At 43.7% G+C, this 26060-nt stretch overlaps 1 protein-coding gene across 3 annotated transcripts in view; it reads right to left on the bottom strand.

The window, feature by feature from the left end:
- MAPRE2 (microtubule associated protein RP/EB family member 2) overlaps window positions 1–25853 on the bottom strand; it is a 74892-nt gene extending 49039 nt beyond the window's left edge. The window contains exon 1 of one of the 3 annotated variants that reach the window (XM_069779301.1): window positions 25796–25853. Coding sequence is in view for 2 of the 3 variants with exons in the window: in XM_069779300.1 (XP_069635401.1) it covers window positions 9769–9887 (119 nt within the window). In the remaining variant the exon portion in view is untranslated. Of the gene's footprint in view, window positions 1–9768; window positions 10004–25795 lie in introns of those variants that run through there. The other 2 variants (XM_069779302.1, XM_069779300.1) reach the window with 2 other exon arrangements.
- Window positions 25854–26060: the final 207 nt, after the last annotated feature.

Here is a 26060-nt window from a genome sequence, read left to right as displayed (position 1 = left end):
TTAAGAAGGTAATAATCTGTGTTGCAATGTGAATATTTAGTTTCCTCAACCGTCTCAGTGTTGCTGTAGGTCATGCGACAAGACAGTTCTACACCACTCCCTGTAAAAGCACGTCAAACTAAGCACACATCTGACACAGCTTAAGAGCTGTGCTCATAGTTTAACATTTTCTGCAGATTAAACTTATCAATAATGTTAATATTTTCTGTATGAAAAAATACACAATTCCTTAAAAGCAGAAGGAGTCATTTGTCAGCTTTTAACTTCAAGACATAATCTAATTGCAATGTACATAATTAATTTTATGACATAGCAAAACTATTCCTTTACTCTAGTGTGTGTCTTATGAACTTTTGGTCATTCCTGGGTACTAAATTGCAGAAGTTGCTCCCAGTGATTTAGAGAATGCAATATGAAGTCATTCATACACTGCAGCAGCAGAAGTATAGCTTTTGCAAGAATTAAGCTAGAAGACAGTTGAAATGATGCAGTCAAACTGAGACTGCATACACACATTTTTCTTTTCCATTTGAAACCTTTGATGATAGGATGATTTCACCTTGGTGGCAGGACTAAATTTGTTGCCATATGATATTCCTTTCACTTTTAAAGCACCTGATTTCATTACTTTGTTTTGTGTGCTGTATTTTGAACTCAAGAGCTGTTTATGCCTGTTAGAGTGACAGAATAGGATCATAAAGTGACTCAGGTAGACAGGGAACTCCAGAGATACCTGCTCCAACCTCCCTTTCACAGCAGTCAGCAAGAGAAGGCTGCCAATGGTCCCATCTAGCTGAGTTTCAAGTCCCTCCAAGGACACATATTCCACAGCCTCTCTGGGTAACCTCTTCCAGTGTTTGACCGTCCCCACCGTGACATTTTTTTCTCTCAGTATCTAAAGACATTTCTCCCATTTCAGCTGCTGACTGCCATTGCCTCTCATCCTCTCCCCGTGCGCCTCAGAGAAGAACCTGGCTCCATCTCCTCTACAACCCCCCCATCAGACAGCTAAAGACTGCAATGAGATCTTCCCCTGTCCCGAGCAATCTCTTCTGTAGGCTGACCAAACCCAGCTTACGTGCTCTAGCCCCCTGACCATCCTGGTGGCCCTCCGCCCCGCTCACTTCAGTATGTCACTGTCTTTCTCAAATCGGAGAGGCCAAATTCAGACACAGTATGCGAGATGTGGTCTCAGAAGCACCAGAGGGGAATAATCACTTCCCCGGAGCTGCTGGCTACATGCCTGCTAACGCAGCCCAGCATGGGCTTGGCCGCCTTCCCTGCAAGAGCGCACTGCTGACTCATGTTCATCTTGTTCACCAGCACCACCAGGTCCATATTGTGTAGCACTTCAGGAACAATTGGGGGGGGGGTGCTTAAGGTGGTAGTGGAAAAAGCCACCTCACCATATTAAAAATAGAGCTGCTTAAGAGACAAGGCAGTTCTACAGCATCCCCGTTGCTGTGAAACTCATTTCACGCTTGGGGACCACAGGTTAAAAATGTACATTGGAGAGCCAAACTTCTGCAGGCAGAAATATATATTAAAGAAAAAGAAAGAAAATACTCCTTAGGCCTACTTGAGTCAGACAACTGGCACAACATGAACGTGTTGACTGAAAACAGTGTTTTCAGATCCCGATTCAGGGTCTACATCTTGCATAACTTTGAAACATTAATACAGGCAAGGAGGGATATGGACCCCAAACCATAATTCAGTAAAATATAATTAATGCCATTCTGCATAACAAGGTTTCCAGCAGAACAGCTATTAACATGTGAATGCTGTCCTTTTAGAAAAATGTATCCCTTCTGTTCAACCAATTATCATTTCACTGCCTCCATGTTCTCAGCATTCCTACACACCATAGTCTTTCTGTATACAAAAGCTCCCGCGGGACTTCCATATCACTGGGTTACGTACTCCACTTCCATACAAACAATTACTCACAGATTCTATAGTTATTTTAATAAGCTATGATTTGTATACCACTGAATCCATAAGTAAAGCAAATGCATACTCCACTTCAAATATTTCAGTGCTTCCTACTCATGATATTACTGGACTAGCTCCACAGGGATTAACCTTAAGAAGCAAAGCATAACAACCATGTAAAATTTGCCTAAAATGAATTATCATTCCCCCCAAATTGTTTAATACATATTGCCAGCAAGCCCTTCCGAGCATCAACACTGCATTCCAGAGTGACAGGCAAGAATTTGCATTCATGTGCATCTCTGAATAATTACAGCTGCTTGGGTAGGAAATCTGTATGGTACTAAGGAACCCTGCTGTAGGGGGGATATTCACTTGAGTGACTCCTAAAAGATAAAACTGAAGCCCACAGATCTCGCTAACTGGCTCTCAGGGTTCCAAATTGCCAAGAAACATAATATGGAAAATTAAACCTCTGAAACAATACACACAACCATATGGAAAAACAGGACATACAGCATTGCTTTACACTATACCATTAGAGCAAAATAAGCTATTCCTTTACTCTGTCAACTGCCACACTGGAGAAGGGCCCATTTTACACAGAAGAAATCCCAAACTCCGAGTCGAGAAATTTTCAGTTTGCATAGCTTGTTTAAATATTGTTCCAGACCACTCCAAGTTTCTGTTTAAATTCACACGAGCTCACACCAATGTTTCTGTCCTTGCCCCTCCACCCATGCAGGACCTAGATTCACAGCCTCCGTCTTCCATCACCTCACCCATATTTCAAACCCCATCCCTCCCCCAGCCAACACGAGTAAGCAACGCAAGGCAGCCGTACGCAAGGCCAGAAAATCAAGACCACGACCTGCACGGCGTACTCCTCTCCAGGCAGAACAATTTGGCACAGTTGTAGGATTTCCTACGGAAGCTACATCCTTAAGTCTCAGCTCATTGATGAATGTTTACATTTCCTGTTTGGATAGCATAGCAAAAAAACCAGATTTAACACAAAAGCACCCCTTCACTAAACAGTGGGCTCTATGGGAAACAAGAAATTATTTTGGAGTGGTTAAGCTGAGCCATTTAATGGGTATGCTTTCAGTATACAGAGCCTTCTCTATCAAATATTTAATAACTTTGTATACCACCAGAAAACCAGACAAACTTCTGTCAAAATATCACAGGCAAGACTTTCATTCTGAATTAAATATGGGATAGCATGAAGACAACAGAATTGTGTTAAAAATAAAAAAGCCGCCGCTTTTAAAACCCCAACAATTAAATGCATGTTCAGTAAACTTTTATAGCTGATATTCCCCTTCCCCTCCCACCTAATTATAATGAAACAATATGAAGAAGATGCTTTATCGGTGAGTCAGGCAGCAGAGATCTGAGCAAGATCCAAACAGCTACGCAGTGCTCAGCTAACACCATTCACAGAAGAAACACGGATGTTTTCCATTTACGTTCCCTAGCACGGATACTGGAAGTGAGCGATCAGTGCTGCTATCCGGAGGTCAGGATTCAGGGAGCAAGGAGGACGCAAGTATCCGAACGCTGTCCCAGTGCAGCGCGAGTCTCCCTGCCACCGCCATCGCGCTTACTCCGCGCTGCAGCCTTCGTGCCATCCCGCTCAGTGGTTTGCGTGATTGAGAACAGATGTGGTGAGACCACTCGTTTTCAATTATCAAACAAAGGCTGAAAGTTGCATCTCCAAAATGAAAAGCTGGCACACGATTTATCTTCTTCCTTACCAAGCCTTTGCTATAATTAGCTTTGGGCATGAGGAAGGAGAAGAGACTGTCAAATTAAACTAACCTCCCCCCCAAGCCCTCAAAACAGAACCTCTGAAGATATTTCTGAAAAGTCGCTCATTCAAATGCCAAGGCTTGAAATGTAGACCTACTACACTTAGTTTTTGTTACTGCATCCCAAAACAAGTTTTATATCTCAAAAGGTTAGTCCAGGTACACCACCTGGGAGAACATTCTGGTGGTCCAGCCTGCTTGTCATTAGGTAGCTGCATCTCCCTCAAACTAGCCATTCATGCAGTAAAGGAAAAACTCAAAGAAATAGCTTTAATCAGGCTCTCTTGGTCCACAGCCCCACCTCCAAATCACCTTTCTTTCACAAGCCAGCATATTTTTCACTGCCTGTTTTCCAGGGAGGCTAGATTGAAGAAACTAGGCAGAAGCCAAAATGTCTATTTCTAAAAGTGACAGCATCAGGTTCAGCTCTCACATATTCTAAACTCGCTCCTTTTGTTGTTAATATGCCAGAAACACACTGCTGTTGCTATGCAGCTCAACAAGGTAGTTTAAAAAAACCACACCGTGCGACAAAAACCAAAACGCAGCCTCCCACCCACAGGATGTTTCCGAAACCCACAGAGGCAGGGTGCAAATTAGGTGTACTCAGACCTTTTTGGTGAGAGCGCTTGGGTGCAAGCTGAGAAGATGGTGCTGTCTGAAAGTTACTTAACGTTACTTTCATTTCCTTACACAAACTGGTTTGTCTGTGGAGTGCTGTTTTCTTCCTTCCCCCTCTCCACCCTCCCCCCCAAGCTACCTCTCTCTCAGCCCCTGATTTTAACAAATATCCTCAACTCCCAAAACACTGTGAAGATACTTCCTTCAATGAAGATCTAAATCCAGGTCAAGAGAGGTAGCCCAATAATGCAGGCACGGACTATCTAGGCTTCAAACTACTGATGCACTATTGAGCGGAGTCATCCTCCTAACCCTCCAAGCCATTTATGTGCACTCACATGTGATTCCCAGTTATCTTCAGACAGTTTCACCCTGTACTTTTTGAGAGCTAGACTTGCCCAGCAGAAGATACTTACCAAAACAGCTCTCCCTAGGCAGAGTACTCCCTAATCAGAAAACAAGATTAAAGAGCAGCAGCAGTGGCAGTGACAGGAAGCCAGCTTTATGAAAGTGAAAGAAGAGAAAATAGAGTGTACCTAAGATCAGAGGAACCAAGGAAAGATTTCTCCGTGGTATCTCTTATGCTGGCTAGTAGCTGCTGGCTGTAAGTCATCAGGATGGGCTTCTCCTGGATAGCTAGTAACTACCTTGTTGCAATCCAGATGCCTGACAGACAAGGGGGTTATCACAAATACCACTTTTAGAAAAGCTCAAGCCAAATTTATGGGGTGTGATTTATGGGGGTTTTTTTTAAACAAACATTTATTATTGCCTTTCTCCTCCTTCCAGTGAAATCTAGGACAAAATTCTCATAATCTGCAATAGGAGCAGTTAGGCCAAGAGCAAATGCCTCCGAAAATAATGTTTCAGTTACTAATATATTTAGTAGCATTTGCCTTGACTAGCATTTACTGTTCCAGATGGTGAAAACAGTCATGCCTGTCTATTCTGTGAAGTGAGAAGACAACTCACTGTTTCTACTCTGTATCGTCCTCCCAGTTCTCAGCAAGCTTGGGCCTTCATATATTAATGTTATCAACACAAATGGTCTTTTTTTTTACTTCAGTGGAATTACCTGCTTACCACATTCAATGCAATCTAATTTTAGAGCAAGAAATGCCTTCTGGCCAGAGTAAGGCGAAGCGGTAAGCCTCCCTTCGCACCCTGAGTAAAGCTGCACACGTGTGGAAGGCACAGAGTCGCCAGGGACAGTGGCAGGGACGCGTCCTGCAGAAGGACGGATGCTCTCTGCCGTGTGGGGCCAGCCTGCGTCCGGCAATTCATCACGAGTTGGGAAGGCAAAGACCAAAACAGATTTTGCTAGAACGTAAATCTCGACTTTCATCGTGGAAGTTATCAGCTCATGGTGCAGTAAAAGACGGCCAGATACAGTCTGTAACACCCCACAGTTTATTTCAGCGGTGGGTGAGGAAATCACCGCCTCCCTCCAGCTTTCATTATTATGCACAGCACCATCACACAGCAGTGGCTTGAACAATGATTTCTAAAAGGAAGACGACACTCAGGAAAACCAAATATTTAAAACAGATACCATTAGGAATGTATATACTCATAGATAGGAAAGAGGTTTTTTGTTTTAGTTTCTTTTAGCTTAGTGATTTGAAGAAAAATAATCAGGTCAGTCTCTTTCCCCCAGCCTCGTGAAAGTTCTGGGTATAAAACTAAACATAGCCAGTGTACGCAGGACCAGAAAACCATTTTTCCAGCAGCACGTAGATAAACCAAAAGTTTGGCGTGGTATCCTGCAAAGGAGGGTACAACAGTTTTTCCCTTCTAGACCGGAGTGGTTTAGGCTAGGTATGCCATTCAAACCTGGAAATATTCAAACTCTTTGTACAGCTAGCTAGCTTTTAAAAAATACAAGCTGATCAACCGCATAAGATGCCTGGAGTCTGGCAAAAAAGCACTGCAGACATGCCCTGTTTAAAAAAAATTCTCCACACAGCTGTTGATCTGGTTTCTCATTGAATTTTTTTCAGTCGACTTTGAACATGCAAGTAAAACTATAATTAAATGTAACACCATTCTCAGAAATGAGCCCAAATCTATTTTGGCCCAACAAAATGACACCTCAGTTCCAACCAAATTTTAAAGTCAGTCTCCTGATCTGGAGCACCTGAAACAGCATTTCACTAGAGAAATACAGACTGATCACAGTTATTTACTCTGAAAGGTAACATCTCCCTGTGACTAAACTTTATCCCAAAGTGCCTGGTTTCCATTTACCAGCTAAGTAACGCTGGATGAGAAACTTAACACCTCGGGCCTGTTATGTCCCAGTCTGCAAAATTTAATATGTCCTTTGGAAGACTTCAGAAAACTATTTGTGGCTTTGCATATGGAGCACATGGTTGGGACTCATGTGGTACAGGTTCAATTCCCTGCTGCATCCTCAACTCAGTGGGTAACTTAGGGCAACTCCTTCCACGTCAGCTTCCTAGGCTGTAAAACGGTATAAACTTCAGCTCTTAAAATCTGCTTCAGAAGCTGGATATCAAATCTTTGGTAGGAGCTGGTATCTGAAACAGTAAAGCTTCTTTTTTTTTTTTTTTAGGTTTGAGAATATCTAAACTGGTAAAACATTTATTCTGATCAACAAACGCTACTTCTGATTTAAAATATTTATGTAACAGAGCATGTTAAAAGAATTAAAATGAGAAAGCCTCTCTCTCCTGTAACATCAGAAATGCAAAAGGCAAATACGGAACCTCTATGCATATAGCAAATACAGTTTAACTTAAGAGCAAAGCTGTAGTACACAGAAGCGTATTGTGAGCAAAGTACATAGTTCTAGACCAGCACAACTGCTGATCTGATGTCACGCTCCAGGCTGTGTTTAATGACATATTTATTCCATATTTCTAGGTACAGATGGAACAAAGCAGCCCGACAATCAGAGGCATAGCAACCTGATGTGTCATATGGTGAAGTTGTGCAGGCTGCTCCGTAACTCTGTTTCAAAGTCAGCATGGCACCAACAGTCCAGCGTGGCAGTCGGCACAATACTGATGGTATTAATCTGTTCTATTTAGTGATCTGCTGCTGCAACTCAAACTTAGCAAGGACCAAACTAGTCTAGCTACTGAAGGTTTTCATGGAAGTTAAAAGCCCATGCTCTTCTAGTATCAAGAAGAAGTTTCACCACAGTTTTCACACATTGTCTTTAAGGTTTCCTTTCTGTTATGGTTGACATTTACTTCATAAAGTACTTGGAGCTACAGATGAAAACAAATTAAGTATCATTCTCCCCCCTGGAGAAAAGAGGAAATCAACAGATAGGGGTGCCATGACTCTGTAAGATCATGGTAGGTTTCCACAAGTCAAAGAGAACCTAAATAGGATTCCCCAGTGGAAATTTGTGCATTGAAGGTGTATTTTTTAATATATTGAATCGGTTTATTTATTTACTGCCCCAAAATAACATGAAACATTAGCAGCAGTGGTTCCACGTTCCTTTATATTGCTCTAGATAGGGATACAAATGGATGCAAAGCTCTACAAGACTAAGGAGTACTCCTCTGGATGAAAGGCTATTCAGATGCAGAATAACTTCGCAGTTTCTGGAAAACCAGGCAAGCGATATTTCTGTCACCATGTGCTTAACATAGCAGCCTTACAAAATGTCTTTTCGAGACATAGTTCAATCCATGATATGACAGGCAGAAGGACAAGAAAACTGACTTGTTGATGGCTGCAGAAAATTACATACAAACCTATTACAAAAGGATACTGGAGAACCCCACTGAACAGAGGTTCTCCAAAGAACCCTTCCGAAGGAAAGCAGTGAGATAGCAATCAGTAGCACCTGTGACACATGTCAGAATAACTAAAGATAGACGGCATGATAATTCATTTCAAATCTATTTTATATTTCTGCTTAGGTGCATGATGGAAATATGGCTTTCCTCTTAAAACAGAATCTTGTACTGCTCAGCTGAAATTCAGATACAGGAAGTGAGAGCTCCAATCTTTCTGCAAGTAGAAATAGGTCTTTACAAAAGCAAATTTGCTACTTTGCCCTAAATGTGCGTATTGGGGCTTCATTACACAAAGTCTCAATGGATTCAGAGAGGGGAACAGACTAAATTTTGTGGTATTCAAACGAACCACCCACTTGGATCTCAGACGCATTTCACGATCACCCGTCAGTGCGTGATCAACGATGAGATTCACTGTTAAGGTTATTAATGGTCAGCTGCGCCGGTAGCATCTCTGTTACCCCTCAGCAGCAGAAAAAATGTTGTGATTTTCTTTAGACAAACAAGCCAAGCCATCCACATTTGTTTTCATCTCATCGAGCGCACAACTCGCCACTTTAGTCAGATATTTGAAAGCAGCATCATTTCCTGCTGTTTGAAAATCAGCTTTAAGGGGCGTGTTCTCTGCAGAGGCATTGCTTGCTGTCATGCAGGCAGTATTTAAAATAACTGTATATTAACATAATGAGAGCTACTGGCCGTATTATCACCCTTCAAGTCGGCAGCAAGGAGCACATAAAACCAGTTGCGTTCCGGGCTGCGCCGCGACCCTTATCAAACAATGCAAACAATTTTAATGAGCTTATCTGCCGGAACATATTGTCAGAGATGTTAATGCAGAAGCGCTGCCAGCAACGCATGCCAAACGATTCATCAAAAATGCCTACAACTGCGACAAAGGACGTGCCCCCCCCCGCCCCCCGAATGAAAAACGATAAATACATACAAAATGGGGCTGCGGCCGGCGGGAGGGCTGGGGCGGATGGAGCCACCCCCCGCCGCAAGCACGGGGGGGGCTGTCACCCCCGCCCGGCGAGCGGGGGGTCGCTGTCACCCCCGGACCGGTGTGCCGGGGGAGGGGGTCGCCCGGCCCCCCCCCCCCCCCCCGGCCGCCCGTCAGAGCGGTGCCCGCCGCCCGCCCGGTGCGGTCCCGCGGCCGGGCAGGGGCTGCCCGCGCCCGCCACCCCCGGCCGCCGCCTCCCGCACGGCGCCGCCTCCGAGATCCGCAGCGAGGTGCTGCGGCTCTTTCCAGGGGGAGCTGGCCGCCTGCGCGGGGCTCGCTCCTTCCTCCCTTTTTTCCCCCCCTTTTTTCCTTTTGTTGGGTGTTTATTACTATTATATTTTTTTTTTAACCGCCTTTCTTCCGCCCGGGAGCGGCGAGCCCCCGCAGCCATCCCGCCTATTCCCCAAACGCTTTCCAGCCGGACAATGCGAGCGCCGCCGCACGCCGCAGCCCCCGTCCGCCCCCGCCGGGGCGGGGAGGGGGGGATGAGGACCGGGGGGTGCTGCAGCCCGCCCGCCTTATGCAACCGCCCCCCGCTCTGCAGCCGCCCCCCCCCAGTCCTCCTCCTCCTCCTCCTCCTCCGCGGCCGCCGCCGCCCCGCTAGCCGCCGCAGTACCTGTAGGAGCGCTCCCCCCGCACCGTGTGCTTCCTGAAGGGGATGATGGTCCCGTTATCCTGGATGATGTCGTTATTGTTCTCGCCATTTGGGGACAGGGCTTGGGTCGGTCCGGGCATTGGCGCTCCCGCGGCTCCGCAGAGCCCCGCGCTGCTGGTGTGCGGAAGGTGGCGGCAGCCCAGCTCTCGCCGCCCGCCCGCCCGCGCCGCGCCGCTCCGCCCCGCCGCGCACGTCAGCCCCGCCGCCGCCGCCGCCGCCGCTGCCGCCGCCGCCCCACGTGACCGCCCCTCGCCATGGCAACCGGCCGACTCCGCGCCTCGCCTTCCTCCGCGCCGCGGCCGCCCCGCCGCGCCCGGCGACGGCAGGGAGGGAGGGGGTAGGCGGGCCGCGACCAGCCCGCCCCGCCCCGCGCCCCCACACAAAGAGCCGCTCGCCCCGTGGGTGCGGGGGGATCCGCCGTCCCCCGCGGGTGGCGGGGCTGCGGGGACGGCCCGAGCTGTTAGGCGGCCCTTCTCGGTGCCGGCAGACAAAGCGCTAGGGGCGGCCCCACGCACACGCACACCCCCCGCGCCCCCACGCCGGTGTCCCGTCGCCTCCGCGCGTGTCCCTGCACACTCGTGGGCGGCACAGGAAGACGTCCTTCTTCTCCCCTCCAGCAACGGCGGGGGGGGGGAGCCGTGCCGCGCCCCTGCCCACCTCTCCCGGTGGCGGCAACGCTTTCGCCCTGGTTCCAGGAGAACGACCGAGACCTCGAAGCCCGACGCCTCAGCGTCGCCCCCCTTTCCCTGACGCCAGGGAGCTATTTCGGGCTCCAGCTTTTGCAATTAGCAATAAGCGACACCCCCCCAGCGCGCTGCTACGCTGCCCAGACGGCAGCGGGGTAACCCGAGCGGGGAAACGCCGCCCGGCGCCCCTGAGCGTCTTCCCTCCGTGTTGGTGCGCCTGGAGTCATTAATGGCCACCGCCGCCGCACGCACAAAGCTCGCCCTCGCCTGCCAGCTCCACCGGCCGCAGCGCACAAGAACGCGTTTCGCGTTTAATACGGTAGTCACGGTGCTAACAAGAATGTGCATAAATATTAAATGGTGGGGGAACACCAGGGTGCAAGAAATCATGGACTCCTGATTGTAAAAAAGCATAAGAAGGTCTAAGTTGAGTGATGCTATTTTTTTTTTTTCCTGTGTCCACTACTCCGCCTGGATTTCCTCCCCTCCCATCCCCAAGCACCAGGATGTCCAAGTTACCAGGCTCTGTATCCCTGCTTACAGCTTCACCAGAGAGCACGGTAAAACACCTGCCAAGCTGCATTGCACGTTTCCAGCTTTCTCCTGCTCTCTGGCTTATGCAGAGGAACCGTTCAACGGCACGTCCTTTAAAATCTTGCTTGGATCAGAAACAAGAAGGGAAAAACCCTGCCAAGGCAGTAGCACTGAACTGCTGGCACCGTGAGCTCTGTTAGCACCACCATTCACACGACCCATCTCTTCCTCCCCTTCATTTAAAAGGGTTTCTTATTGCCCCCAGTCCATTTCCCCCTGCGTATCTCCCCTTGCCTAAACAGCAACATCCTTCGAAGCTTCACATTAACCACAGAGCAACGCCAGTCATCCTCAGAAGCAGATCTGAACTTCACCGCAGTAAAACCTACCCTCATGTCCCAACAGTGGATCAAAACTCACACATTTACCACATTACAAAAACAAACCGTCCGATTGTGAACAAACTGTTTTCTCTAAACAGAAACCAGCAAGAGCGTCTATGGGCACAGTCTCTAAACAGCTCTGCATGACCTCGAGGCTGTTAGATGCAAAAGAGCAAAAATCTTTGGGCAGATCTACCAACATCTTAAAAAAAAAGCACCCCCAAATCCAGCTCTTTTTTTAAAAGAGTTTTAAGGTGGCGGGTCAGATGGAAGCAATATGAGTATTTCCAATACGTTCTCAGAGGCACATGCTGATATTTTATTAAAACTTAAAAGTTCTGAAGTATGAGTTTGATCAGGTTTATACCTCAGATTTTTTTCTGCATGAAGAAAGTGATTTTACAAATTTTTAACTAATCTTTATCTAACCTTTCAGACTGAAATGACACTTTCCTGGAAGCTTAGTTTACACGATTATGCTCGTGATACAGAGTCTGGATTCACAGAGAGCTTGTAAGGTGAATAACTAAACACTAACTGCAGAGCACTTGGACAGCTGAGAAACTACTTTGTTTTAAATCGGATGTATACATTAACACACACACAGAGCAATCTCTAACAAAACTCAAATTAGCTTGCCAATTTGCCACGGTCCTCTGAACACCAAGACAGGAAATTTTATTTATTCTTTCTGACAGGTTTTCAAATATACTCAAATTTCGCTTGCAGTAAGCAACCTATGGACATTTGCAGTTGACATACTTTATTGAAAAATGTTCCAGTCATCTGGCAACAGTAAACCCACTGGAGAAAGTTGCCTTTGTCTTTTTCAAAACAAGCAACAAAATACATTCTGCTAAAAAAAGCCAGTAAGCGCCTTAGTAACACTCAAGAGCATGGGGAAGCCAGAAACGCTGCATGGTGACAGAATATAAAAATAATCTATAGCAGGTCTTTAGCTGCCAGACATAACCCTACCTGCTCTGCTGGGCAGCGAGCAGTAAAACACTCCGCTACCTTAACTTGTAAAAATATTTTTATTTCTTCACCAGTGGCAAAGAACAGAAGCTTCTTTATTGAAGTCTCCAAAACTGTTTGAAACATGTACTGGCAAAGCTACAGGGAGAGAAGTGCAGGTGAGGACAGCACAGCAGCCTCGCTCCAGACCCCTTCTTGCCTCTGCATTAGGATTCAAGTTCGGAAGACACACGCTGCCTCAACGCAGTACCTTACCTTTACAGAGGCTGAGCCAGGCCTCAGCAAGAGAAGCTTGGTGCTGGTTTTCAAAAAGCACATGCTTCTTCGATTGATCTAGCACAGCCTGGGGGGCACAGCGCGCAATACGGATTCCACATGCATGGCACTCCCTCCACTTACATCTCTGTTTCTGAGCACTGCGTGGCCCGCAAACACGACTCTTTATCTTTACGTGCAGGAAGCCACCAGCGTCTTCTTCCCACTTCCATCGTTCTGAGCAAAGAAGTCTCAGATGTGGATCCAGGGACAAAGAACAAGAGGAACCTGTTGCTGTTACTGCCTGTGCATTTGTGCTGCCTTTGTAGATTTTACACGCAGTAGGCATACAAATAGAAAAGCAGCTTGAAGAATAAAAGGTCAGCATGGTGCTGATATAAAAGCCCCACCTATGGTACATTGAAAGTACTGAAATCTAGTACTCACAAGTGATATGCAGACTAAGCAAAGCAAAGAGCCAGGAAAGCAATTAATGCTGAATGATTGAATTACAAAACCTGATGTAGTAGATCTTCAAGCACTGAGAACCACAGAAGCAATGACTAGAAGGGACCTATGGAGGTTGTCCAGTCCAATCTCTCGCTCAGAGCAGGATCATCACCAGCACGAGATCAGGTCATGTTTGGTGACATGATCATAGTCTAGCCAAATCTTAAATATCTCCAAGGATGGAGATGTCACATCCTCTCAGGGCAACCCGCTCCCATGCCACATTAGCCTGCCACCCGACTTGGGCTACAAGGTGATCCCACGCTTCCCCTGGAGAATACAGCAAGTCCCAGATGTGCCGAAGATGAAAAAGGCATCAGCCTACTCCAGCGCATGCATTCCGGTCCTTTGACTTCTGCTGTGGTGAACCGGGTAGAGCGAACACCAGTGAGCACTCCAACAGGCCTAAACGTCATTCTCCAAAATCTGGTTGCTCCTCCCTCCCCAGAGCTTTTGTTTTCAGTTCCTCTCTCCTTACTTGCTCTAGGCCTCACTTATTGCAGTAAAAAGGCCATGCAGCATAATTTATAACACCCGAGAGTGAAATCCCCTAAAAGCCCAAAATGCGTTGTTAGAAAGACCTCAGGCATGCTCGAGCCAGAATTTTATATTAGGCAGCTAATGTGGAAATAAATTATGAGTATTTTAATGCTGATATGAAGTACCCAATACACAGCCTCTGAAAACAGAGGTGATGGCCACACGAGAGACTTCTGCTGATGCATTTGTCAGATGATGAAAAAAAAGAAACACAGTTTTGGGGAGCTTTGTATGTGACATAGCCAAAGCATAAATACAATTAATGATTGCAGAAAGTCCCCAGTGCTTGGATAACTTCCAGGGGGGATAGGGGGTGAGATCAAGAAAAATGCATTTAACCCTAGAGTGGCCAATGAGCATCCCTCATCTCTGACATCTCTGTTCATGTTCAGGTTTGTCAAGGAATCTGTGTGATATTCCTTGCACTGCTCTCAGAATACACCTCAGCTACAACTTCACACTGTAGCAAACACCATGCAAGTATAATAATTTTGGCCCATGTACTTCACTCTTCAGATGGGTTTCATGAAGACTCTTGTCACAAATGCAGTTTTTCTACTGGGAAAGAGAATGAGAAAACCAGATTTCAGGCAAACAAACAGTTAGAAGGTAGCAACAGCTTTTGTAAAGCAGCAGTCTGATCAATGTAGTCTGCTCCCTTTATCAGGATGAAGATTAACAAAATTCTGCAAAGCAACATATTTACACACTGTAAAGCAAAATCAAAGTTATTTCTAGCACTCAAGTGTGCATGTTTATCAGAAACCCGTGCAGAAACAGGCTCTCCCTGAAGGAGTTGGCCAACAGTGTTTAGATTTTCAAATAAGTGAATAAAGTGAATCAGGAAGAGCTACAAAAAAAGTTACTCTGTTAGGTCTCGAGCACATCTTGCTTGTTCAAGGAAGCCCCAGTTCATTAAGCTACATAGACATACTTTATGCCCAGCATGAGTAGATTCAGTAAGATGGATATAACCATGAGCGTACTTAATTAGGCTGCATCAGAATCAGCCTAATTTCTGACAGTATACACCATGAATAAGAATTTCATTTAGTAAATTAAGAACAGAAGACTTAGGAGATCCAGATTTGCATGTTATCTACAGGAAGTACAAATGAGGCATCTGCATGTCTATTAGAGAGCACTGGCTTGTGCCAGCCTAAATTAGCACACAGTTCTAACCTGTAATGATAAATTGTTACACAGAAACATCCATAAAAGAATTAGCAACAGCAATGTTACTAACATGGTGAATGTATATCAGATATGATGTGGTGTATGATAAGTTTCAGGCTGATCTGGATTATGCAGAACAACTCACATTTCCCGTTTCACTGACATACTGTCAACCTCACCAATCAGGCCAAAGGAAAGCTCCCACTGTGGCGTAAAATCACTTCAAGTGAAAATTCAAAACTATAATTTTATAGGCTTTCTTTGTTTATACAGAATTGAATAAATTCTCCCACCTCCATCCTGTTACTTCATTCTATGACTTAACTTTCAGGGCGCATTGCATTTAAACTCACTATACCAAACAGCAAATGATAATTTTGTCAGGACAAAGAAACACTGCATGAGTTTTAATAAAATGGCTACTTATCACTCCAGACATCCTGTAGGTAAAGAATGAGCTTCCCACCCTTGGGGACTGTAGTGTTGCCACTTTAAGCAAAGTCTTGATTATTTGCCTTCCCTGGAGAGAGACAGATAAAGAGAAAGAAAGAGAGGGCTGTCCCAATTACACAATGTGCAGGGACCACATCCCTATGAGGTAATTCAAGTCTATTTTTAAATATACGGACATATTTATACTTCAGAGGTCACATTTAATATTTTAAGAAGTGTTCTGTGCCTGTGAAGAAGAGTAAAATAAAACTTGGGGTCTTTGTCAGCTAAGCATTCTTGAAAATTTGGCCTAACAAGCTGCAAATCCAATCTGACCATTAGTGTATGAATTCCTCACTAAAGAGAGAGGTCTTGAAGAGCCACAGCCTGTGGGTACTTTTCTTTAAAAAGGCAGCAGTTACCTTTTATACTTACTGTAGAAATCAAATAGAAATCAGAGGATTATTTCAAGATTCAAACACTGTCTACAAAACCAGGATTTTTTTGTTCAGAAACAGGATTTCAGAAAGCCTTGAATAAAAGAGATATTTTAAGACTGTTACATACTTTTAATATGAATTGTTAGATTAAAATTAATAAATAGGTTTAGTGGACATTTATTAAATTCAACCCTTTCAGGGTTTAGCTAAATCCAGCTGCTTTAAAGAAAAAACCCAAATTCCTATTTAGAAAGAAGCACTCTTCAGTATACATCAAAGGATTCTGTACTTAAAACATAAGAAGTTCACACTGAATATCCAAAGCATTTTTGTCAACACTTCCTACTTAACAAAAAGCTCCAGTGAGAGCAGGAAACACTCTGTGAAGGATGGCTCCAAGGAGAAGTTTTTACTTCCACTAACTCCAGACGAAACCAAAATTTTGAATTCTTTAGTGTCTGTTATATTCATGTTCAGTGACATCCACCAGGCAATAGCAGAGTTTCAGGTACACCTTGGGAGGCTGCTTTCATCTGAAAACCTGTAAATGGAAGCTGTGATCAATAAGTGCTTGGACTCCTCTGTCTCACTCTGCCTTTAATACTGACTGAAAGGAATTGAGGCAGGAAGCTGACTCATGGCTCACTCACGTGCATTTAAACATTTGGCTAGAGCTGTTCCACATTTACCATCACCACTTCCATTTGCACCGAGGTGTTAACTAGTTTTCCAGGCTTGTTTTGTCAGAGTTCAGATGTAAAGACTATGAAAAGCCCAGATAAAAACATTCAAAATGTTCAGGTAATCGGGATTCCTAGACTTTTTCAGAGAATGACAAAACTTTAATTAAATGAAGGTGAGATTAGTCTTCTAGAAGAGAGGGATTTAGGATTTTCAAGTTTCAATACAGTACAGTTTATGACTGTTACCATTGGAAAAAGTCAGAGCTTCAGACATTCATATCCTAAACAAAACCAATGAAACAAGTTATAAATGGTAAAAGCCTGTAAGGGTTTGGAAATGTGAGAGAGTAGAAGAAAAGTCTAGCATTTCTCTATATATTTTCAGCTGTTGAGGCATCTTTGGCTTTCTTGGGGCTAAAAAGGGGTGCCTGGAAAAATGCGGAAAGATTACAAAGTCATGTAGGAGTGGACAATCTACCTCTCTGATGTTCCTTCTTATTGTTCTACACTGAAAATATCAGCAATATACTTTGAAGGCATTTCAGTCTAATGATATATTTCATAAAAGCAACACTGGGGCATGGGGGAGTACAAAGGAGAAACTTCGCAACACCATTTGTCAAGGGCAGAAGTTTCTAATGTGAAAATCTGATACGGCTGTATCCCACACTAGGGCAATACCTTTATTGGTAGATGATGACTTTCAACATAACTTGTTACATTACTCTGCTGAAAACTTGACTTGGCATTGATATTATGTACTAAGAATTCAAGAATAGTTATTAATGGTTCTTGGGATCAATGATTCTCCATTCCTATTGTACAAGAAGCATTGTGAAGCTGATAGCCATTTGATTTGCACATGTTATCCAAGTAACTTAATGCTCCACATGACCATCTGATACCTGCATGTAACACAAGTAGGAGAAGTTTAAATGGTTTGGAATGATTATTGGCTAAGATCTGTTCAGCATAGTGTTGCACCTTGTCTAATATCAGCATTACAGATACTGAACATGTGAAGCTTGCACAGGGTTTATAACCCATCATAAGGAAGATTACATTTGTCAACATTTACCAACCTGTCAAAGACACTCACCACTGCTAAAAAGGAAGGGAGAAGGCTGGCACCAGAAAGTAATGGTTCCAGCAGATGGTCATTCAAGTTTTTGGATACCTATTACTGGATCAAAAATACTTCAATCAGCTGACAGAAAGGGCTAGATCGTTACAAACCAAGATTTGAAGGGGTTACTTTGTCCCAGGAGCTGTCAATTAAGTGTCCATCCTCCCACACCCAGCAAAAAGCCAACATAAACATTATTACATACTCTAGCTAATGTGAAAGAAATACAGAGCATATTCATGCCTGACCGGGATCAAAATCTCACTGCCAAGTCATTCAGTTGTGTGTGAGTTTTTTCTGCAATTGCAAACCCTGATCCAAGAATCCAGTGCCTTGCTGCAAAACACTCTACACAGTTTCCTCAGGTCCTTACAGTGTGCTACAAATTGTTCTCTTACAAAGCGAATGTGTCACATGCCCATCAAATTAGAAAATGCCAAGAAGTTACACAGAAAAAGGCATGCTTTTTTGTTTGTTTGTATGCCGCCTGACCCTTCTCTTGATAACTACTTTTCATCTGGGACATTCATAGCATTTTACAAAAATTAATTTCTGTCAGCTTTCCTCATTTTACAGGCACAGAAACAGGCCCTGCTGCTATGACCAGCTTCCTCAAAATACTTACTGTCCCAAGTCTGTGTAAGCTTCATCCTCAGCACCACTATGGTGGGTCCCCAACCTTTCCTCCACAGTTTGCTTTCTGATCCATGCGGTGCTTCCAGCTCTGCAGCTAAGCAAATCCTATCCCTTTTCTCCATTGCTACAACTAGACAAGCTTCTCCTCCCTTTTATCTCAGGATTTCTTCCACACCTGAGGTTTCCCCATCGTTCTTTCTCCCATTCTTTCCCACCCTTCCTTTGTCAGGTGTAATCCTTTGTAGGCTTGGGCAATTTCCACTTGCCTCCATCGGCCACCTGCTGAGAACCTGGGTCAAATCGGTTCCCTTCCCTTGGACAAAGTCCCCGGCATATCTATTGTCCAGTTAACATACTGTCATTAGCTAATTACGCCCCATTTCATCCAGGCTGAGAGGAATGTGCTACAGTACTTGCCGGCTAAGATGCATGCACATCCACACGCAGCCATCCCAAGAAGTGACATCTGTATTTAAGGGCTGCATAACACCCACGATTCGCACACGTCCTGTGACACATTGCCGCCATTAGCATACTAAAGAGCTGAAATCCCTGAGCCACCTCAGCACCTCTGAAAAACTAGGTTGCAAGGATTTGCTTGTGATCACTAGCTCACAGAGAAATCAAGGAGTGGTTCCTCTTTGGGCTAGAACAAATATACATATTGCATACACATAATTTTTTAACAGAAACTTGTCTTACCATTCAAATAGACTTGCTCTTAGTTATTTCAGGCTCCTTACAGGCCAAATGCACCCATCTGAGGCATTCTGGTTTTTACTTTCTGATGATTTCTTACACGCATGCTTTTTAACTTGCTCTTAAGTATTTAGACTTGTAACACACTTATAAGTAATAGTTACTATTTGCAAATGCTAGAGCATTTGGGAGCAAGAAACTGTTCTTCTAAGTACAATCTAATTGCTACGTTACACAATACTCTCACTAATCTTAAAGTTTTAGTTTCCTCATTTATTGATGGAAAACAGACTTCTTCCAATGGCAAATCAAGGTCCATTATCATCTTAGTGTTTATCCTAAGTCTTTATTAATAAAATAGCCTTCAAATGAAGGGGAAAAATAATTTTCACAGACAGCTTTAACCATGTTACACTTATATTAGTACTCCGAATTAAAAAAAAAAGAAATTGCAAACTGTGTCAAGAAACTTCTCTTGCTGACAGGCATTCCCTAAGAGGACTTTTGGAACTTCACATATTAGATCAAGTTTCCATGAATACTTTGAGACCTTTAGTAAGCTAGTTCTTTATTTAGATACTAGCACCCTACGGAAAGCTTATCAAGCACTTTCTGAAATCCTGAAGTTTCAAATTAACAAAAAAAATGTTCTTGCCTGGTTGTTAAGAGGCAAAGCTAGTTGCAAGAAAGCTACTACTGGCCTGCTTTAGTGGAAGGTGCATCTGCTAACAGCAGCACACACAAATACTGGGGCTCAGGGAGGAGAAATGAGGAAGCAACAAAACTCGCAAGCAATGTACAACAGTAAATTTTCCTTATAAAGTCAAGTTAACAACTTTTTCAAAATCACACCTAGTAATTAAATTAATAGTACCACAACTGCTGACGTAAATTCGTGGATCAAATGTGATACCAGCTGAAGTACTACTGTGACTTTGTTTTATTTAAATGTAGGGAACAGATGAAATGTAATATAAAGCTCACACCCCTACTCTGAAATAGAGGGAGGGCCATTAAAAATGTACCCCTCTCCATCCCCAGCAGACAAGAACATACAGAAAGTGCATGATCTTACTGAAAAGATAAACAGCTGGATTTACTTGCTTCCATTAACCAATGACCCACTTGTCAAACATAAGCCATAGATTTAAAAGAGTGATTACACGAAGCCTCTTACATTAGACAAAAAAGATCCCAGCTATGAAATCAGACCAAGTCTGAACATACTTGAGCACAGTCGGTATTGTTCTTTTATACAAACACAAGATGAGAACTAGTTCTCCTTTTTAAAGCCTACAATTTAATGTAAGGGTGTTTCCTACAGTGCCGTTCAGAAGGCGTTTATCCCGTGCAGACCGCTCAGGTCATTAGTGGTGAGCCAAATCCAGGCCTTGTGTAAGAGGATGAAGCTCTAATGGAAGCCACTGCATAAACCTTAATGTGGGGGCACTGCCAGCTTCCTTCCATGAGGAGTGGGGGTATTCATGGAGAAGTAAAACTGGCACTCCCCACACTAAATGGTAACCCTGACACGTACCTGGCCTATCTCATCACTCAGAGAGGATTTTTAACGGGGGCTGCAGCTGTGGACACTTTGGTGGCAGACCTGCAGCTGAGGCTTTTAAGGCTCCAGCCAGCTGCCCTCGACTTTGCCCATGTGCAAGCGCCTCCCACCACGTGCCTGCTGCTGTGCCTGCTCCGGGCTCAGGGAGGAACAAACATGCGAGACGATACAGATGATTACAACAGCGGGGCTTGAGTGCAAGCCCTGAGTTAACAACAGAGGAAACGTATCAAGGACAACAAATTACTAGGTCCCAAGACACTGAAAACCTCTAATTTTGCTACCTTGTATTGTAATGCAACAGCAGTACACACAACAGTGGCCTTCCCACACTCTACCTAAGGCTAAACAAGTCTCTAAGAAGGCTGCAGAAGCCATTATTATAAGCAACATTTTTACTGTAAGGACAATTTATAAAATTAAATGTGTGTTGCTTCCACCTGACCTCACTAGCGTGCTGTGTGTTGCCAGCACCTGACCTCACGCTTTACTGTGACTCAGTATATAGGGTGATTTTCTGGAAGCTGCAGATCACGGACCAACTTAATTGTATAAGAATCCCAGCAGTCAGCTAATGAAAACCAAAGCTTCCAGCCCCAGTGATTGCAGAGGAATATTGGAAAATGCTGATACTTGGATTAAGAAAAAAACCCAAAGAGTAAAACTCAGAAAAGCCAGCAACAACCAAACACCCCCCACCCCCTTAAAATAAAGTGCAATATTTGAATGACCTCTATCAAGCCTTTCTTTACTTTTGGGCTCTTAGCAGGCATGGTGGGTTTCTGGGAGCCTGTCCACCCGCTGGATTTTACTCTGCTGCTGGAGGCCCTGAACATCACAGCTCAGCATCCCAGCGCCTGATGTGCAGGTACAGACTTTAGCAGCAGCATCGGAGAGGAGGCCAGGTAAGCTACGCAGTGCCTACCACGCCACAGGACAGGGACACGTGTACTTCATAGAAAAGAAGGTACAGGTGGGAACGGAAGCCATGGCACTCTGAGCTCCACACGCCTCCCACCTCATCCGCAACAGCATTTTGGTTTCAGCTCAGTTCTTTGTCATATTCCTCAGCAGCACTTGGGGGTCACCGCTGTGTGCAGTCACCACTGTGCCAGCCCAACCTTCTCTTCCCATCTTCCTTTTACACTCCTCCATCTGCCTTCCTTTCTCCATCTCTCCTGCCTTTGCCTTTCCTTCCCTAGATGAAGTCTAGGGCTACTTACCACTTTGCTGTTAGCACCTTCTGGACATTAAAGTGATCAGCAAGCGATCACACTTGCAGTCAGTATTGCAAACAGACTAGCAAGATACAGACTACTAGAAAAAGATCCTCTGTTTTCCTAACAGGTCCAGCCTGATGTCAGACTCAGGATGACTGCATAGAATCAGGGTAGGTCCTGCTCACATTTGCAAGATCATATTTATAAAATCTAGAAACTGCTTTGAAAAATGACACAGTTATTTTTACGGCATCTGGATGCACTACAAATACTTGACATATCTAACAAGGATTAATATTTTTTAAGGTCCTTAAAAAAAGTGTTTTTTTGCTGCTGGAGCAGAACTCAAACCATTACTTGAATAATCCTTTAATAAACATTCTCCAACTTTTAAACGAAGCACCATTGATAGGCAAAATGCAGAAGGCAACAAAAGATGACTAGAAATAAGGGTATCAATTTTTTTTTTATATTATTGTATATTGTCATGGCTTCAATAGTCATGGCACAAAGTAGCAACATTTTGTAACCTCTGAACAGTCGTATTGTGTATAAAATGAAAAAAGGCTTCTGTAGCATTTTGAGCACAAAAGGTACTAGTGGTATGAAAACAGTGCCTTTTCCTTATTACAGTAGAAAATGAGGTTTCTATTTAATAAAACCCCCAACCACAAGGCTATGTGTTTTTGTAACTGTGAATCTATGTCAGTGCTGTTGACAGCTTCTGCATTGGAAAGGATCTCATTATTAACTCTGAACAAAACCACACGTTATCTTTTTTAAAAAGGAAAGTTATGTTCCTGATGAGTCAGCCACTTTGCTGAGCTCCTGTGGGATAATTTTTGGTATTGGGCACTGAAAAAATAAATATCACCCCAAAGTTCAGAATATTTTCAGACAGCACCATAAAAGGCTATCCAAGCTACCCAATTCCTAAGTTAAGAAAGGAACGGGGCTGGTGAGCACGCAGCCATAAACAAACATTCCACTTCAGTTAACTTTGCTCTCTTAGGTTCAAGATTTAGGTCTCCGGTTTTCTCATGTTGGATCAAAACCAGCTATGAAGCAGCTGTGTCCTATGCAGGACTGACTCTGAAACAGATGTCCTCCACTACATTTTGGGCGACCTTGTGTTGTTTCCATGGAATGAAAATACTTTCAAAGCAGTACCACTCAGCCCAGAAGTTCACCTATTTCATATTTAAGTCATTTATTTGGCTGAAGGTATAAAGCAGCCCTTAGGGAAGTCAAGTTGTCTTTGGTGGACATCAAGGGGACTGGTTTGTGGAAACAAGCAGCGGGGAACTGAGTAGGAAACAAAATGCACTTATCTAGAAGTAGCATTTTATTCTGCACCAGTGCTGGGAGATAGGGAGAAAGAAGTGAGAGGAAATGCACCTTTAGCGTGAACGACCAGGGAACATTTGTTTCTGTGCAGGGAAGAGAAAAGCTCATACAGGCCTTTTTGTTCAGATCTCCCCTGAACACTTCATGAGTTAAAAGTTCATCATACAAACACACTTTATATACATGTATATATACATATTTTTAACACACTTGGTTTCTCTTCCCCCATCTCAAAATTACTGAAATATAACAGGTAATTCCTAAGATAATGTTCCAGTAGAAACCAGACTTGCTTTCTAATGTTAGGGTGTATTGTAATTGTTTTAGTGATAATACATCAAGCAAGGATACATCAGGCAAGGAATTATAACTGCCCAAAGGCCCCTTATCTGCATCTCGTACACGAGAGTGCCTGATGTAAGAACTGTAAAATTCCTTGCATGTTCCAACATCTATCCCTCACGTTGTTGTCCATATAACTGAACTCCATGAAAAAATACACCCATTTGTCAGGCTCAAAGGCACTGAAACCTGACTGGAAGGTTTCCTGAGCGAAGACTAGTATATAATAGCACGTTTCATGGATTTGGCTTTTGCAATTGTAATGGCTTAGCTAATGCTACAGCAATATAATGAATCTCTAGTATTAGAAGGCTGATAGTTAGATCTTTATTTTGACGTATAATAGGCCATAAGTACTAATGGATTTGGAAAGTAAAGGCTACACAGTAAGCAGCAACCTGTGGGGAATACACTAGAAAGCTGTCTGTTGCTTCATGGAGAGGCTTACTCATTGCAGGAAATCTGCACATGTCAGATAAGTTTCTATTAGACAGGTAGGATGCAGTCTGCTTTTATAAATGTCTATTTGGTGGCTGCACACTATCTCAAAGCTCACAGTTTTCTTTAGATTTCCTGTTGTTTCAAAGTACTTGTGACAACACCAGTACAACCACAGTGATGAAGCTTGACTTTAAGCAGCAGCACGTACTCCATGCAAAAGTAGAAAGCAATAGATGAAACCCACCGTGGCTCAGCACAGGGCATTGCCCTGCCGCACTTCCATCTGCAACACCTTCACAAAGGAGTGTGGACCCTGTGGATGTTACTTTTTCCTAGTTTGTGCTCTCAGATGCCTCCTGTAGTCTAGAGCTATTGCTTCGTCCTTGAGGTATACAAGCCTCTTCCAGCTCTAAATTATAGGCTGTTCTCCTCCTGAGAATCTCCAGGTACACTTGAGCCCTGCATATCTTCTAATTGCTGTGAAAGTAACTCTTCTCTCACGGCCTGAAGAATCTGAACTCTGTGGTTCCTTGTTTAACTCTCCCTCTCAGTGTCAGTCTCTTTTCCTTACCTGTGTCTGTGCCAGTGAACACAGGCAATTCTTTTATTTCCCATAGAACTTATCCTGCATCATGTCTATCATATATCTGGAGAATTTTTTTGCAAACATATTTAAGTTTTTTTTCAGGGCATTAAATAACTTGGAGCAAATCCCTAGTTTCACCGTGAAACAAGTCTTTAAAATAGCTCAAACCCTTTTACTTTTAACTATAAAACAGAAAGTATCACCTCAAACTGAAATGCCTCCTACATCCAAAGTTAGCATTTATATGCTGTAACAGCTTTTCAGGCATTACCAGAAATGCACTGGTGTGTTTTAAAATGAAAGTTCTTCATTATACAACCCTACCATCATTTCAGTGCTACACATATTTTCAGCACTTGCTATGAGTAAAGAAACCCCACACTGTATTGCAAACCACTAATGCTGCAGCACATTCCTTGCCAAGGGAAAAGGCACGTGTGGTATCCAGCACAGTATGGTGAGCACTGTCAATAGTGAATCTGTTCAAATAAGAGGGTTTGGGTGTGTGTTTGGTTTTTTGTGTTTGTTTAGTTTTGGGTTGTTGTTTTTTTTTTGGGGGGGGGGGGGGGTCGGTTTTTTTTTCCGGGTATCCCATGCCCCACTTTGGCAACAGTGAAAATTTCTTGTTCGGTAGCACAGGTGCAGCAGCAATGACACAAGGGCAGCAAGGGATGGCAACGGCAGGCAGCCCAGATCTGTTCCAGGCGCATCCTTTCCGAAGGCCTTCTAAACATTGCCACCTTGTGGGCCTCCTATCTCCTGGTATCACTGATCTCTCCACTCTGCGCAGGTGACTGACTCCCTGTGCAGATTTTACAGGTGCCAAGCTGGAGGCTGGACAGTTTAAGTCAACATCCAGCTCGGGTGGGATGCAATTTAAACTCCCATAGATGGGGATTAAAAAAGGGACAGCACCTTACAAATTCTATCAGACATTAATTACTAAACCTGTACAGCAGCATTTCACGTAGTTTGCTCTTTTTCCACCTAACATGATGAAGGCAGCACTAATAATGTGCAGAAAAGCCAATATTTAACAAAACAAAAGCAAGAATACAATTTCTCAAAACTCCCAAACAGAAAGGGAGAATCATTGTCCATCTTTAGTTTTTCTTTCCTTTTTTTTTTTTAATTCCTTTCTGCCAGCATTTCCTTCTTACTCCAGTCAAAAACCCAAATTATTTCCAAAAAGTCTGTGGCATCTAGTTTAGCTTTTATCAGTTCTGTTTCATGAGTGAATAATTCCCTATTACTTGAATCTATTAATTACACAAAGATGTTGCAAAGAAACATCACTCTATTATTGATATCAGACCTATCTAGCTACCACCTTACAGACATCAAACACAAGTTCTTGGGTACTTTCTCAGTCACTAGCACAAACACATACAAACACACAAACATACTTACTTTGAGCATCCAAACACTTTCCCTGGTTGCCGGCTTGAACTATTCCTTGCAGCGATTTGGTACTGGAAAGAAAACACGATAACCTTTAGTTCAACAAGCAAACAGGAAAAAAAAAAGACTCACTGAATGGTCTTTGTATCAGTTGGGCAGTGATGCAATAGCTGTATGCTAAAAATAAAACAAGAGGAGAAGCCCTTCATTACAATACCCTAATTCAGCTGCGTTCACAATGGTTCAGTGTCTAACACATCTGCACAACAATCAG

This window comes from Haliaeetus albicilla, chromosome 3 (assembly GCF_947461875.1).
Source record: "Haliaeetus albicilla chromosome 3, bHalAlb1.1, whole genome shotgun sequence".
NCBI lineage: Eukaryota > Metazoa > Chordata > Aves > Accipitriformes > Accipitridae > Haliaeetus > Haliaeetus albicilla.
The sequence above is the reverse complement of the archived record's forward strand: the minus strand, read 5'-3'. Positions and strand labels throughout refer to the sequence as shown.